We start from the raw sequence: 14,903 nt of genomic DNA on the forward strand, positions 1-14,903 counted from the left end.
TGCTCTCTGTTAGCAAGTGCACCCCCCACACACTGCACAGACTCCCCCCCCCCTCCAAAGTGACAAATAGTGGCCTCAGACACAAGCAGGTCTAATTTTGGCCTCATTCTGTAAGAAGCTGGGCTTACGTGCTGCCCGGCTACTGAGAGCCCCAGACTCTAGGACTACCATGACCACTGAGTTCACCCATGGCAGGATTCACTCTGCAACGGAAACATCCTCCCCGAGGTCTAGCCTCGGCTCCCACTCCTTATGCTTTACCCTCCCACTGGACCAACAACTCCCTACATCTGTAACCTTCACAGCCACGTTCTCAACTCTACATTCCTGAGCCAGGCCTGCCTCAAACTCCAGCTGTGACAGCTCAACACCTAACACACAGGTTTTCTCCAGGACGAGCGGAAACTAACATGTATGCGGCACTGACTGTGTACTGTACACTGAGCAGTATCTCAGTGCAGCACGAGTCATAGACAGAGTGGGGGTGGGTGACAGGAACCATGCCCAGCTAATTTAAGCTGCAGGGAATTTATGGGAAGGAAATGGAGACTGAGGAGGCTATTAGGGAGGAAAAAGGCACAGAACCACATAATAGGCTCCCGGGAGCTCCTGAGGGTCTTAGGAACAGGAATTCCTCCTAAGTCTCACCTGGACCCTGTCTCTAGAATGCATGACCTCTGTCAGCTGTCTTTATTCTTGTGCTCATGGTTCAAATTCTAAAGACTGAGGTGAAAAATGGCAAAGCTTGGATCGTAGATCCAGCCTTTAGCTGGAAAACGGAAGGACACCTCTGGGAAAAGCCCCACCTGAGTGTATCCAATGAGGAGGGATCATTTCCCCAAGATACTTCAGGCTGTTATCACCCCCAGAAGGGAGACTGGATCCTAGGTCTCCACAGATCACAAACGCCCACCTTGAAAGGCAGCTGTTACAATCACCATGTCACAGAAACAGAACTGAAGCTCCAGGCGTTCCTCAGGTTGCCAGAGTTGGACAGTCTCATCATCTCCGTGCAGGGCACCGTGGGCTCAGTAGCCCTCTTCAGGTCCCTGCCTCTTCTCCACCTGCCATCAGCCAGCCAGCCAGCCACCTCGCTCTCTCCCTCGCCATTGCTTCTGCCTTAGCGGAGACCCTACAGGGACCCACTGTGGGTCTCAGACTTGTCTTCCTGCCTCCAGGCACTTCCCACCCTCCTGCCCTACTCAGTTGTTTAAAAGGTAGTTTGATCACATCACCAGCTTATTAAAGTCTTTCAAAATGAAATGAAACAAGATGGGATTGGGAGGGAGACAAACCATAAGTGACTCTTAATCTCACAAAACAAACTGAGGGTTGATGGGGGGAGGGGGGTTGGGGGGTGGGGTTATGCACATTGGGGAGGGTATGTGCTATGGTGAGTGCTGTGAAGTGTGTAAACCTGGCGATTCACAGACCTGTACCCCTGGGGATAAAAATATATGTTTATAAAAAATAAAAATAAATAAAATTTCAAAATGTCCAATTTCACTTGTCTGGTAACATTTAAATTCTGTAGCAGAGAAGTCTAAGAAGGCCTTTGCTCCCCTGTGCACGTTCATTCCTGGTCACTCCGTGCGATTCCCAACCTTCCCCCGAATGCTCGTCTTCCTTCGGGTTCTGGCCTATTGAGTTTCCTCAAGTACACCAACTCCATTTCCTTCTTTTTCTTTATTCTTTCCCAGGAATACCTTTCTCAGCCTAGTTATCCCCAGGATTCCTAGGAAACTTTTGAAGTCCGTGCCAAGTACAGCTTCCTTATGAAATTTTCTCTAATTTCTCCAGAAACGATCTTCTTTTGGTGCCCCCTCACAGAGACACACAGTCACAAATGTACTTAAAACACTGGGCTGGAATGACCGGGTGCATAGTTGTAGAAGAGTAACAATGACCATATTTATAGCTGATGTTCTCTAAGCACTTACCATGTGCCCAGTTCCACGCTAAATTCTGAATATGAATTGCTCTCATTTAATCCTTATAGTCCTACCTAAAAAGTATATGCCATTATAATGCTGATACACAGATGAGCCAACAGAAGCTCGGAGAGGGGAGCTAAGTCTCGAGGGGTGAAATCGTACATCCTGGAGCTGGGATATCCGCCTAGGCAGTCTGGCTCCAGGGTCCTTGCCTTGAATCACCTTGTGCTACGCTGTTCCTTCTGCTCCCAGGCCAGGAAGGATTTTTAATGGGCAGAAACCATCCACGTTTCTACTTTTTCAGGTCAGGGTCTAGCACGTAGCAGACAAGGAGTATCTGCTGAACGAGTAGGTAAATGAGTGTATGGAGGAAAGCTCAGGCTCCTTTATGCTTGCGTGGACTCAGACGTGACCCTGTCTGGGGGTGGGGTACCATTTCTTCTTCAGTGATGCGTTTTGCACTCACCTCAAGCTTTTTCCTGATAGCCTCGAGTTTTTCAGTAGCTGCAGCCAATTCGAAGTTGGCTTGGGCTAACGCTTGCCGTTTGGGCTCCACGTCACAGTAGACCTGAAAATCCATATGGGGTTTAACTCATGGGGTAGGGAGAGGCAAAGAGGACACATAATCATTCAACCCTACATCTCAGCGAAACTTTATCATTAAAACTCCCATCTCACCTGGCTACTTGGGTTTTATTTCTTAGTCATGGCCCTACTCAATGGCAGAGCCAAAAGTGATACGGCCTTCCTAGTTCTATCTGGTTGTTCATGACTGAGTCATTGCTTCCAGACAGGAGAGTCACACATCCTTGCCTAAAGTGCTATAGACAATAAACAACATTCGGATGGTACCATAAGTATGTCCTAAAATTTGGAGACAATCTTCCTATCATTAGAAATTGCTGTAGGCAGGAACTATAGTTCAAGCGGGGACCAAGTTTTGATTTTAAGGCAGAAAACATGTGTGGAGAAATTCTCTGAATTCAGGAAGGACCGTGGGAGATAGCCTCCCAGTGTTAACCGCACTTCCACTCTCCAAGTCCCTGCCAACTTCAGGGTCTGTTACTTGAACAGGTGGTTTGAGAACGTGGGGTACCCACTTTCTTCCCTGTTAGCAAGAGAGGAAGGAAGTGACATTTTCTTTTCTCTTCTAAAGTAAAACCACACAGAACACAGCCACAGTCTAGCTCCGTGCTCATTTTTCTACCAATGGTGCAAAGAGAGCACAGGGGTCAGACATTTTCTCAGGGAGAGAGGCAATATGTCAACTACCATCTGTCCAAATGCTTGCTCGATAGAGGCTTCTCCTGAAGAGACAGACCAATGGGGTCCTATTCCTGTGAGTCCCCTTCATAGGGCCCCGACATAAAGGCTATATAACCTGGTTTTACAAAAATCATTTTGGGACTGCCGTTGATTACACTTGGTATCTCCTCTGTAATTCTATTTTTGAATATAACATATAACCTTCCAAGAAAAAAAAAATGAGATGGTTCTTCTGAGTCAAGGGCCATGCACTGTTCCCTTTTTACATCCAGCCTTCTGCAAAGTGCTGGCAAGACAAGTGGCAGGTGCTAAGTACCTGATAATTGAAATGATCATTGCTCTCTATGCTGTCTGAAGATACAAACTTTTGGATTAGACCGTAATATGGTCACAAGTGTATCTGTCGTTAAAATACTAAAGCAAAAAAAATTGGGGGGATCTATTTCCTCATCTCATTAAGTCTACAATAGATGGTGTCTATTTCTGCATTGAGCATAGGCACCAAGTTGAAACATGAATTAAGACCTGCGGTTGTGTCGAGTCAATGTAAAATTAGTATCTATTTTATTTTTAAAATTTTTAGGAGCGCCTGGTTGGCTCAGCGGGTTAAAGCCTCTGCTTTCAGCTCAGGTCATGATCCCAGGGTCCTGGGATTGAGCCCCACATCCGGCTCTCTGCTCAGCAGGGAACCTGCTTCCTCCTCTCTCTCTGCCTGCCTCTCTGCCTACTTGTGATCTCTATCCGTTAAATAAATATATAAAATCTTTAAAAAGATTTTTTTTAAAAAGATTTATTTGAGAGAGAGCGAGAGAGCACACAGAGGTAGAGTGAGAGAGAGAAAGAGACTCCCTGCTGAGTGCAGAGCCTGACGTGGGGCTTAATCCCAGGACCCAGAGATCATGACCTGAGCTGAAGGCAGATGCTTAACTGATGAGCCACTCAGGCACCCCACAAAATTAATATTTTAACATTAAGAAATCTACCAGCAAGTTTTTAATCTAATCAAATCAAATTAACTGCTATTTGATCTATAATAGCTGATCACTCTATCCTAAAAGAAAGATAGTTTCAAACATTTCAAATATCTTCCTGTGTAGACCTCTTGTTTAGTCTGATATTTTCAGATCTCACTCTGAGAACTTCATCTTATCCAGGTAATTAAACTTCACACTATTTTCCTTTTTTTTGCCACCATAAAAATTAGTGTCCTGATGGTTTTTGTGAGTAACGGCTGCAGCCCAGCGGAGTAAGACTGATACCTCGTAGAACTTCACGATGTTGATGACCCAAGCACATAGACCAGCTGCTGCAAAGGATTTGGTTCGAATCAGGCTTGGATTGAACTCTGGGTCTTTCAAATACTGCTCTTTTACTACTTTTAGACAGTTCTCTGGAATGTGCTCTTTGTCATAGTTAATTAACGCTTGCAAAAAATCATCAACCTGTAAAGCAAAAAGACTGATTGCAATGAACCTATTTTGGCTGCAGAGAAAATTCCAAGATCAAAAGTTAAAACCAGCTTTTAGGACTCACATCACACAAAGGCAAAATTGGCAAGCTGCATTTATCCTACTGTTTGACTTGTTCAGTCTTTATGGTATGAAGTGAGAATTAGCAATGGACACTTTCAAAATCTCTTCTATCCCAGGGTAAAATATTCAGTCCCCGCACAGGAGGCATTCACATTTTGAAGAAAAGACAGAAAAGAAAAGGAAAAACACCTACCAAAAGCCCCTCCGCCTCACCTTCTTGTGCATTAGTACCATTTTTCCAGCATAAGAAATCCATGTAATTTTCTCCCTCCCACACTTAACCGCTTTCATAATTTTGCAAATAATTAGCAACCTTCCGAGTGCTGCTAGTGTTGACTTAGGTATGCTGTGAGCCCAAGCTAACCTCCAACCTGGCAAACAAAAACTGTAAGTCTAGAGCAGACGTGGTCGATGGTCGATTACACGGACGAATGCAATGATGATCTCCTTCGGTTTGAACATCGTTTGCTGTCAAGTGGAACCATGGGACTAAGAAGAGAAACTGCAGGGATGTTCCTCTTGCCAGTCTATCTGATACCTTTCCCATGAAGACTTTAGCTGCTTTCCAACTCCGGTCTTTAGGCACTCTGCCCCAGGGAGCCAGGAGGACCATCACGGCTGCGGTAACGTTGGTAACAGCATTCGGTGGGTTGGGAAAGGCTTTCAGCTCAGTGAGATTGACCTGAAGAAAAGCAGAGCCACACTGAAGAGTGGGGCAGGGCTGGGGAAGAGCCGTGAAGTTAGCAAGCTGGTCATCAGGGCCTCCTCCCTCTCCTTGTCCCACCAGTCTCGGTTTGGCAGTCTTTGCGGCCCAGTGACGCCATCTTGGGACCCCAGGAGGTTAGGTTCTCACCAGACACTTTTCTGATACTCTGGAAATTGCACTGGTCTTTTTTCGCTTCAAAAAATTCTCCATCTGATACACCATTCCATCTGAAGAGCCTGGCTCGCCCAGACCAGGGAATTTTATACACAAAGTCTTTAATGTGTTTATGGGTTCTATCCTACCTATGTAATATATCTGCATTTTAACCAGGCCGCTCCCAGAAACATCATCCCTTGGTTGAGTCTCTTAGTTTTGTTTTCCTGCACAAAAAACCTCTTTGATTACACTATGTTGACTCTCAACTGAGAATGTGCCCATATAAGCTGAACCTACTCTCTGCACGACTCCCTAAACTCCTCTGGTTAAAATCTTGATTTACCCCATATTGGTATTAATGTTGGTATGAACTACTGGTGTTAAGGCAAATACTTTGAGGTGGGAATTACTATCTACGAGCAGTAGATGTAAGTTCATAAGACAGGATTTACAAAACTAGATACTTCCTGTAACATGTCATGAGCTACCTAATATACTCTTGCTTATAAAACCTACCAAATGTTCAACCCGGTGCTTCTCCCTTTGTCCCTCCCCCTCTGAGCATGCTCTGTTTCTCGCTTTCTCTTTCTCAAATAAAATCTAAAAAAAAAAGGGAAAGAAAAAGAAAAAGGACTTGAATGATTTCTGTGAAGGGCAGCTGCAGTCTGGATCCTTTACTCTTTGAGATTGAATCTTAAGAACCTCAGGCCTGATAATTCCCCAGGGTTCTCCCCAGAGGCCTAGTGGAACCCGAGTACAAAACGAGCTGCAGATTCCTGAAATAACAGTGCCCACAATTCCATTTTTCCTTACAATATCCTTCTGACTACTACACATTATTTTCTCTTAGGGGAATTCGAATGCTCAATTAGGTTTTGCTAACAAGCTGAAGCCAGGAAAAATGATGTGGGCCAAACCTAGGTATCTCCATCTCTAGCGCATTGTTCTTTTCATGAGGATCTCTCATTAATGCCCCCTTCTTATATCCACAGGAAATAAAGAGTACACACTCAGTTCTTAATACACAATGTGAACAACCGGATTTGGTATGAATCCAGCTGCTAACAATAGAGCTGCCTCTCATGAAAGCAGAAATCCCATGGGATTGGAAGTATTCAGAAGGAGACTGCTTGTCGGGGTGCAGAAGGACAGAGTCCTGGATGGGAAAGGAAGCCACACTATTAAGGATGACCTCAAATGCTTGTTCCCACTTTAATATTTTATGGGACTCACGTTCCTTTAAAAAAAAAAAAAGAAAACCTTGGTTGCACAGAATCCACTCTGAGTTCAGTTATTCAGACCCTGAGAACCTTTAAATACTGTGTGGCGGAATCCCATGAGCCAGGTAACGGTCTTTACCCTGTTGAGCGTGTCGAGTGCAGCTGTCGCCGCCACGAGCGCAGGCTCAGCCTTGAGCACGTCAGCCTCACACTCTCTCTGTTTCTGGGACACTTCCGTCTGAATGGTTGTCACCTAAACAGAGAGGAAAAAGCACACAAACCCACAAACACACATTGTCACCTTGGATCTCGCTACTGAACACCACAGGCCAACTCAGAGGCGCTGACTCAGTAATCCTTTCGTCTCTATTTTCAACAGGTGAGGAGTTTGTCCTAAGGACCAGTTTCTCTCAGGCACCGTGTACACACAAAGCTTTGTATATGCGCTGAATACAGTCACACACCCCAACTCAAATGAACTCAAACACTGAAGTGCCCCAAGAAGGGTTCCAACTTTAAGGTGCTAATAATTTCAAGATGGAGCGATTCCTATGCTCTTCCATTTTCTTTTTGGGAGTGTCCTGGACAAGGGGAAATCCAAGTTGGCTCAGTAACATAGGCAGAAAATATTATTGCTAGAAATCTCTATCTGATTTTTGTTTACATTTGCCCGAAAGCCACACTGGCTATTCTTTAGGCAAAGAGGGAAGGATTTTTTGGTTCAACTGACTAGAAGGTACTGTTCTTTCTGTGTGTTCTTTTTTTTTTTTTTTTTAAGATTATTTATTTATTTGACAGAGTTCACAAGAAGGCAGAGAGGCAGGCAGAGAGAGAAGAGGAAGCAGGCTCCCTGCCGGGCAGAGAGCCCAACATGGCGCTTGATCCCAGGATCCTGGGATCATGACCTGAGCCGAAGGCAGAGGCTTTAACCCACTGAGCCACTCAGGCGTCCTTTTCTGTGTGTTCTTAACCACAGATCTAATCTTTGTAAAGACTAAGTACTGGTGTCTATGAGGACCTGGCAAGAAATGAAAGCTAGGAGAGCCCAGTTCTGTCTTTGGCAAGGCAACAACCACACTGACGTGCACCCTACTGGTGAGGGCCCAGCGGCTCCCTTCACTCCAGAGAGGGGACAGCTTCAGCCTCCTGAGGTGAGCACCAATGGTTTGCCCAGAGGGAAGCCATGCTGGTAAACCTGAACCAGGACCAAATGAGAAGCTCTGGAGTTTTTACCCTCCTCTTCCCCGTAAGACATGTATACAAATCAAATGCCCAGGAAGAGTCAATTTTGATCCTTGGCAGAAACTGGAGTTTCAAAGCTGTGGCACCAGGCACCGGGGTCCAGTCTCCAGGGGGCCCGGCTTTCAGGGGCAGTGACCAGGGCAGGTAACATGTGAACAAAAGGGCATTTCCTCAGCTGTGTTTGGAATGAACAGGTTTAACTCTACCATAAATTTAACAGTGCTTACAACAAATTACATTGTCTAGTACGGCTTTATTAGCGGTAATTGCCATTCTTCTGATTAACCATTATTTTGCTGTATACTGTGTACTGTAGCTTTTATGAACATAATTGGTTCAGGGTAGAGATGTGATCTCCTGCCAATCTGTGCACAGCTACCGTTAAGTAAATAAGAAAACTCTGCATGCTTAATGAGAATCACTCCAAACCCCTCAGAACTGCCAAGAATGGACCACAAAAACTGTAAGACCAGGACACTGTTGGTATGCTAGAGGCCACCACCGCAAATAAAAGGAAGCGGAGAGGAGAGTGAGTGAGTTCATACCTCAGGGTTACTTACCTTCCATAAGAATGCATTCAGTCTATAAATGCTATTTGCTACTAGTTATAATAGCATCATTTTAAGTTGTTCTCAAGATCACAGAGTATTAGTACTAGGACAGTATCTCTTTTGAGGGCTGTTTCGATGAGACTGAGTGTTGCTGTTCTCCATCTGACTCCCTTACTGTACATGGAGTATTATTCTTTTGGCCAATCTTTTTAACCAGAGTGATCTTGAACATTAACAAAACCCCACAAATGAAAATGAAAACAAAAAAAAAACAAAAAAAAAACAAACCCTAGGTCGGTCAACTTATTTCTTATTCCCAATCCCCTCTGCACACTTTTGTTCACAGATCCTGTACCACAGTCACCATGGGGACTGCACCCAGGACCAAAGTTAGGACACTCGGAGTTCTACAGAGGACTAACATTTAACTCCTCCTACCTATTCAAATTCTAAGGTACGATCATTTATATATTTCAGGGGCAATGATAGTGGAGTGGGGAAAATGCTGTGTATCTTAGTGACCTGGTAAGTCTCTGTGCAATTTCCTCTGCCCCATAGCTCCTGGGTAGTGAGTGGTCAGCAAGGTTCAACTTGGGGCAGTAGGGAAGAATGACACAGGTCACTTGGAATGTCGTCTTTTCTTGACTGCTGTCTGTTAAAGCAGAGTATTGGAGATACTCCCATTCTTGGTTACTTGATATTTGTCAAAAGCTCCCTGCAAATGGTTCGTGAAATTTAGCGATGCTCACAGACAGAGAATTAAGTACCAATAATGACTTAATTATGAGCTGAAGGATGTTCATCTAAAAACGCAAATAGTAAAGCCCTCACCCCAGCACCTCAGAATATGACTGTATTTAGAGACAGGCCCTTTAAAGTGGTGATTAAGTTAAAATGAGCCTATGAGAATGGGCCCCAGTCCAGTCTAGTGGGTGTCCTTTTAAGAGGAGGCACTCTGGACAGGTAGGAGGGTCACCGTGCTGTGTGCACAGAGGAAAGACCATGTGAAGACAGTGAGAAGGTGGCCATCTACAAGCCAAGAGAGGGGCCTGTCCTTGAGAGGTTTCTCCGAGGGGAGAGGGAGAAACAAACCTGCCTCCTAACCTTGGACTTCCAGCCTCCAGAATTGTGAGAAAATAAACTCCTGCGGTTGAAGCCATGCAGTCTGTGGCATTTTGTTGCGGAAGCCCGAGCAAGCTAACACACTGCTCTTATCTGCCTTCAGACCCTAGGAAATCCCAGACGAGCCTTCAAAATCCAGCCATTCCCACATTTCAAAAAGACAAAACAACAGAAGACCTCTCCAAATCAAGGAGGATGTGCAGCTTTTGAGGAGATTATATTAGCCTTGCAACGTGGAAGGTACTTTAACTCATGAGGCTTACACTCAACTCAACAAAGAAAGCAGCGTGAAAGGGATCCGAGGACCTGTAGAATTTGGAACTGGTAAGTCAAACGAAGCTGCAAGAACTAGTTTTCATAGGCTTCATGGTGCTCATGTTGCTTGGTCCCTGCTGGTCATGTCAGTGGTTTGAATGGCTCTTGACTGTTTCATGAATCCGAAGGAACATAGAGCTGCCGCTCTATAGGGGATGGCAAGAGGCAGTCGCTATCTGCTTCATCGTGTTAAATATGGCAATGTACTTCTTAATAACTGCTCGTGCATTAAGTCTTGAGATCCCAACTTCATTGGGTCACAGTGCTCACATACACCCATTTAATAATTGCATACAATCTGGTACATTGCTGAACATAAGAAAAATGTGAAACCATAGCACATATTCAATATTAATTAGTTCCTTGACTCGATACGCTCAATATACTCCTTCCATGACCAATCAATTTTAAAAATTCATTCCACCATTGCTTCAATTTGATTTTTATCTTACCCCTTATCACTAACCCAAATTATCTTGTCACTTTGTCTCCTGCCAGTCTTTTCCATTATAATGGAAGCTACATGAGGGTGCCTTGTTTGTCATACACACTCAAGGGCCTAGAAGACTGCCAGGCAAAAAAAGCTGCTTAGTATTTGTTATTGATAATTAAATTGGGCATGATGGGTAAAGTGAAAGTATTTTTATTTCTTGGTATAGATTAGATATAAAAATAGTATGTGTTGGGGCAACTGGGTGGCTCAGTTAGTTAAGCATCTGCCATGAGCTCAGGTCATGATTCCGGGGTCTTGGAATCAAGCCCCACATGAGGCTCCCCACTCAGCAGGGAACCTGCTTCTCCTTCTCCCTCTGCTTTCCATTCCCTATGCTTATGCTCTCTCTCTGTCAAATAAATTAAATCTTTAAAAAAACAGTACGTGTCTTTTCATGTTTGAAGAACTTCGTAAAACAACCAGTCAGATGAGTATGCCAAAACATTTGCTAAAACATTTTTTTTCCTTCTTTGCAAGGATGATTTTGCCTTAGAAATTCACATGCAAGATGTGAAAATACCTCTGGAGCATTTTAAGATCTCTAAAAGGTATTTGTAGAGATAGGTTGTAATAGAACAATTACTAGATCATCATATATGTAATGCTTGAAAAATATCCCTTGGGTGGAAATGGCTCATGATAATCATATCATAATGTGATACATAATCGCTTAACATAATACACTTTTAAGGACATCCTCTGCTTATCTGAAACTCAATGGAAACAGTTATTGCCAGAATTAGGAATTATAGGCCCATCAGCCATGTTAAATGTAGCTTATCTTCAACTTAAAAACAAGGTTTAAAAAAAAAACCACCCCAAAAAACAATCGTTCAGCATTCTGACTTTCGGTGTACATTTCAACCCTTTAGTTGTGGAAGCAAGACATCAACATGCTTAATACCTATTTAAAAAAGAGGGAAGAACAACTAAAGAATGAATGGCAACCCTACTGGAAAGCTCAAGTCTTTCTGGCATCATAAAAACAGAAGAATAATGATATAAAACCTACTGATTTAATGGCTCTAAGTGTGGTCATAATTTATATTTTTTCATCAACTAAGCCCCGGCTATAATCTTTTGTCTAAAATGAAAGAATATGTCTCAAACAAACGTATTCAATTTTCAAACAAATAAGACACCTAAAAATGAAATACCTCCCTTTTGTGGCCAAAGTCCTGGTAAAAGAAGAGGACAAAGAAGTTATATTTATTTCAGAATTGCCAGTAACCCAGGCAGAATTGCCAGTAACCCAGGCATAAAGCAGAACCTATATCATCTTAGAAGTCATTGTTTTCAACAGTAAAATGAAATACAAAACACCAGGGCCTCAATCGAATCAAAAAGAACAAATTTGGCTTAGGATTTCATAATAAACTCAAGTTATATTATTAAAATGAAAAAATTTGAAAAACCATCCTGCAAAGTGATGGAATGGGCTTTGTTAACAATTGAGTTGTTCAATTTGCCTAAAAACCGGAAACCTTTAGAAACCTCAGAGGTGACTTCATGACCTTTACTGTATTACAAATAGGCCTGATGTTCAAGATCCACATCCATTATATGCTTGAATGAGCTCAGTATTTATTGTTCTTTCGTATCATTAAAAGAGCTAAAAGGGTGGGAAAATGCATAATGTAAAGAAAGGTCAAGTGGTAATCATGGTGTGAGATGCTGTTACATGTGTAACTATAATAATTCCTCAGATTTTATGCTCCCTGGAGAGGAAGTTGTTCAAAATTGTTCACCTACAAAGGTTTATTTTGTGCTAAATATAGCTCAGCACTCTAATGGTGGCATTAGCCTGACCTTTCGCTCCTCCGCGTCGGCAATGGCCTTTTCCCGGCTCACTTTCTCCGTCTGGAGCCCCATCTTTGTGATCAGAGCTTCGGCATCCTGACTCCTCAGTCGCAGCTCGGCTTCCTGGGAGGCCAGGCGGGCTTTCAGATCTGCCACCTGAAGGCAAAGTCAGCATGTGGGAGCAGTTCCCCTCAGTAACAGCAAACAGCAGACACGGCTTACTTTCTGTGAAAGGAGCGCACGGATCCCTACCAGTCTGCCTCTTTTCCCTCTTTCTTTCCCTCCTCTGACTTAAGTTCTGTGTGCAAAAATACAGACCTATTTCCCTCCCGTATAGGAACACCAAGAATCATGCTTTCCAGGGGTTTTTCTGAAAAAATGTCATTTTTGTCAGCACCAACTAGGCATTTATCCTCTCCACCCAGTCTCTATAGTCAGGAAAGCGCCAACAGCCATCCCCATTGGAGCACATGTCCCCTGAGCACATGTCACTCACACCCCCGGGGTTTTCCGGTCCTGGGAAGCCCAGGCTCAAGGCAGCAGAGGCCACAGGGAGACCTGACGGTAAGACAAGCTGGAGGAGCTCCCAGCTGCTCTCCCCCAGAACGTCACTAAAGGCTCAGACAAGGCGAAGGCATCAGTACGGCCTGGCGGTTAGTTTACTTTCCGTTTATTTAACGTTACTTTGATGGAAATGCCCACAGACAGGTCTCATCTCTTCCCACAAAATAAGATACTGTCCTCTTAACTTCTTCCACCTCATACAACATTCAACTTAGTACCTACTACTGAAAAGCGAACCACGGGCGGCCCATGGGGACAGGGAGGGGTGTGCAAAGCCCAGCGAGCATCCTCAATGGGCATTCCTCCTCTCGGCTCCCCAACTCAACAGCCTCCCTCAGCTCCTGAGGAATTCAGATCTTTCTGAGGCACCAACAAACTAATCTGCTCTAAAGAATGATTTTGCCCTTTCAGTTGGGTGTTCACGAGGTTCAGAAGGTACCACAAGGTTCCTAAGTGGATGGATCGTGTAAAGAAAAGCAGAAGTGCTGGAAAACAAACGTGATGCGGCTCTCAGAGACACACGAGAGCAGCTTTATATACCGTGATAACCAACTCTTTATTCTACTTATTTTCCATAAGTAGGTTGCTATGTTTAAAAACTCATAGAAGCCAAGAATAACCATCATCACTTATGTTGACGCAATGGCTCAAGGCCCGTCAGTGGCTTCCTCTTGGGGAACAATATCTCACTACCACAGCCCAGAACTCTTGTGACCCCCACCTCAACACAGCCCACTTGCCCTCTGCCTAAATGACATGATCACTACTATTACTGTTACCTGTATGATGTACTGCAGGTTAACCTAAGAATGATGTTTTTTAAGCCTCTCTGAGAACTCAGGGTGATCATGTATAGTGACATTTGCTTGTCTGTTCTTTTTATCCATGTGAAACACACCCTATATTAGACTAAAATCAAGAGTCATCCAAGACACTAGGAGGAAATGGTGATTTCAAGCCCTGATTTCAGTTTCTAAGGAAGCTGTTCGGTTTGAAATATCCAATGACTCAAGTTCTGGAAGCGAAGCCTTATCTATGAAGAAATGCCGTGAGGCTATCATCTATGATGACCTAAGCGACATCCGGAGAGGGGAGATGGGGCTCTGACAGGAATTTATGGCTTTACTTCAGTGAATAAACAGGGCTCAGGTTTAGACGCGTATTTCAAATGGCATGGATATTCCCCTCTGGGGAATGACTTAAGGCAGGTCTGTAAAGGACACATGCTCCAGTATGAAGGCATTTTGTTCCCCATATAACCTGATCTCACACCGTAAGTCTTCCCAATTGTCTACATAAGAAACTATGCTTTTTTTCCATGATCAGTATAATTTTTAAAAAAGATTTTATGTATTTATTGACATGCAGAGAGAGACAGCAAGAGAGGGAACACAAGCAGGGGGAGTGGGATGGGGAGAGAAGCAGGCTTCCTGCAAACAGGGAGCCTGATGTAGGGCTCAATCCCAGGACCCTGGGATCATGACCTGAGCCAAAGGCCGTCGCTTAACCAACAGAGCCACCATAATCAGGCGCCTCCATAATCAGTAGAAATTTTTAAAAGTCTTAGGGAGATACTCAATCTTCTAATCACTCTGCTGATGTTAAGAGCATTCTCTGCACAAATACTTAATGAAAAGAAATCACCAGCAGTCCTCCAATTAAAACTTTACATTTCTTCTTAGACTTTCTGCCTTCTAGCCAAGGGGAACTAAGGAGACCCAAGCAGCCCTGGGCCTGCCAGATACCATGGAGAGTCTATTTCTTTCTTTGTTCCTCTCCATCACCTCTTTGTCTCCCCCAGCGGCTGAGACGCCGCCACCATGGGTGTCACTCTGTTTTCATACTCTCAGCTCTGGTGTTCAGGAAGGGAACTTGAAGTGCGGCACAGGCCATTTTCCCCTTGCCAAGGCCTGCCCCACCAGTATGACAGTTCAGTTTAGTCAACGCTATCATTTCCTGGGGCAAAGTCAACAGGTCCATCAGGGGAAATTATTCAAAGGGA

General features: G+C 44.0%; 1 protein-coding gene across 1 annotated transcript in view; it reads right to left on the reverse strand.

Moving 5' to 3' along the window:
* DNAH11 (dynein axonemal heavy chain 11) overlaps nucleotides 1-14,903 on the reverse strand; it is a 317,403-nt gene that overhangs the window by 88,432 nt on the left and 214,068 nt on the right. The window contains exons 57-61 of the mRNA XM_032873525.1: nucleotides 12,347-12,493; nucleotides 6,954-7,067; nucleotides 5,271-5,414; nucleotides 4,460-4,642; nucleotides 2,401-2,502 (exon numbers count right to left, since the gene is read on the reverse strand). Of these exons, the coding sequence (XP_032729416.1) occupies nucleotides 2,401-2,502; nucleotides 4,460-4,642; nucleotides 5,271-5,414; nucleotides 6,954-7,067; nucleotides 12,347-12,493 (690 nt within the window). The remainder of the gene's footprint in view (nucleotides 1-2,400; nucleotides 2,503-4,459; nucleotides 4,643-5,270; nucleotides 5,415-6,953; nucleotides 7,068-12,346; nucleotides 12,494-14,903) is intronic.

This window comes from Lontra canadensis, unplaced genomic scaffold, assembly GCF_010015895.1.
Source record: "Lontra canadensis isolate GAN:19392208 unplaced genomic scaffold, GSC_riverotter_1.0 scaffold2, whole genome shotgun sequence".
Taxonomy (NCBI): Eukaryota; Metazoa; Chordata; class Mammalia; order Carnivora; family Mustelidae; genus Lontra; species Lontra canadensis.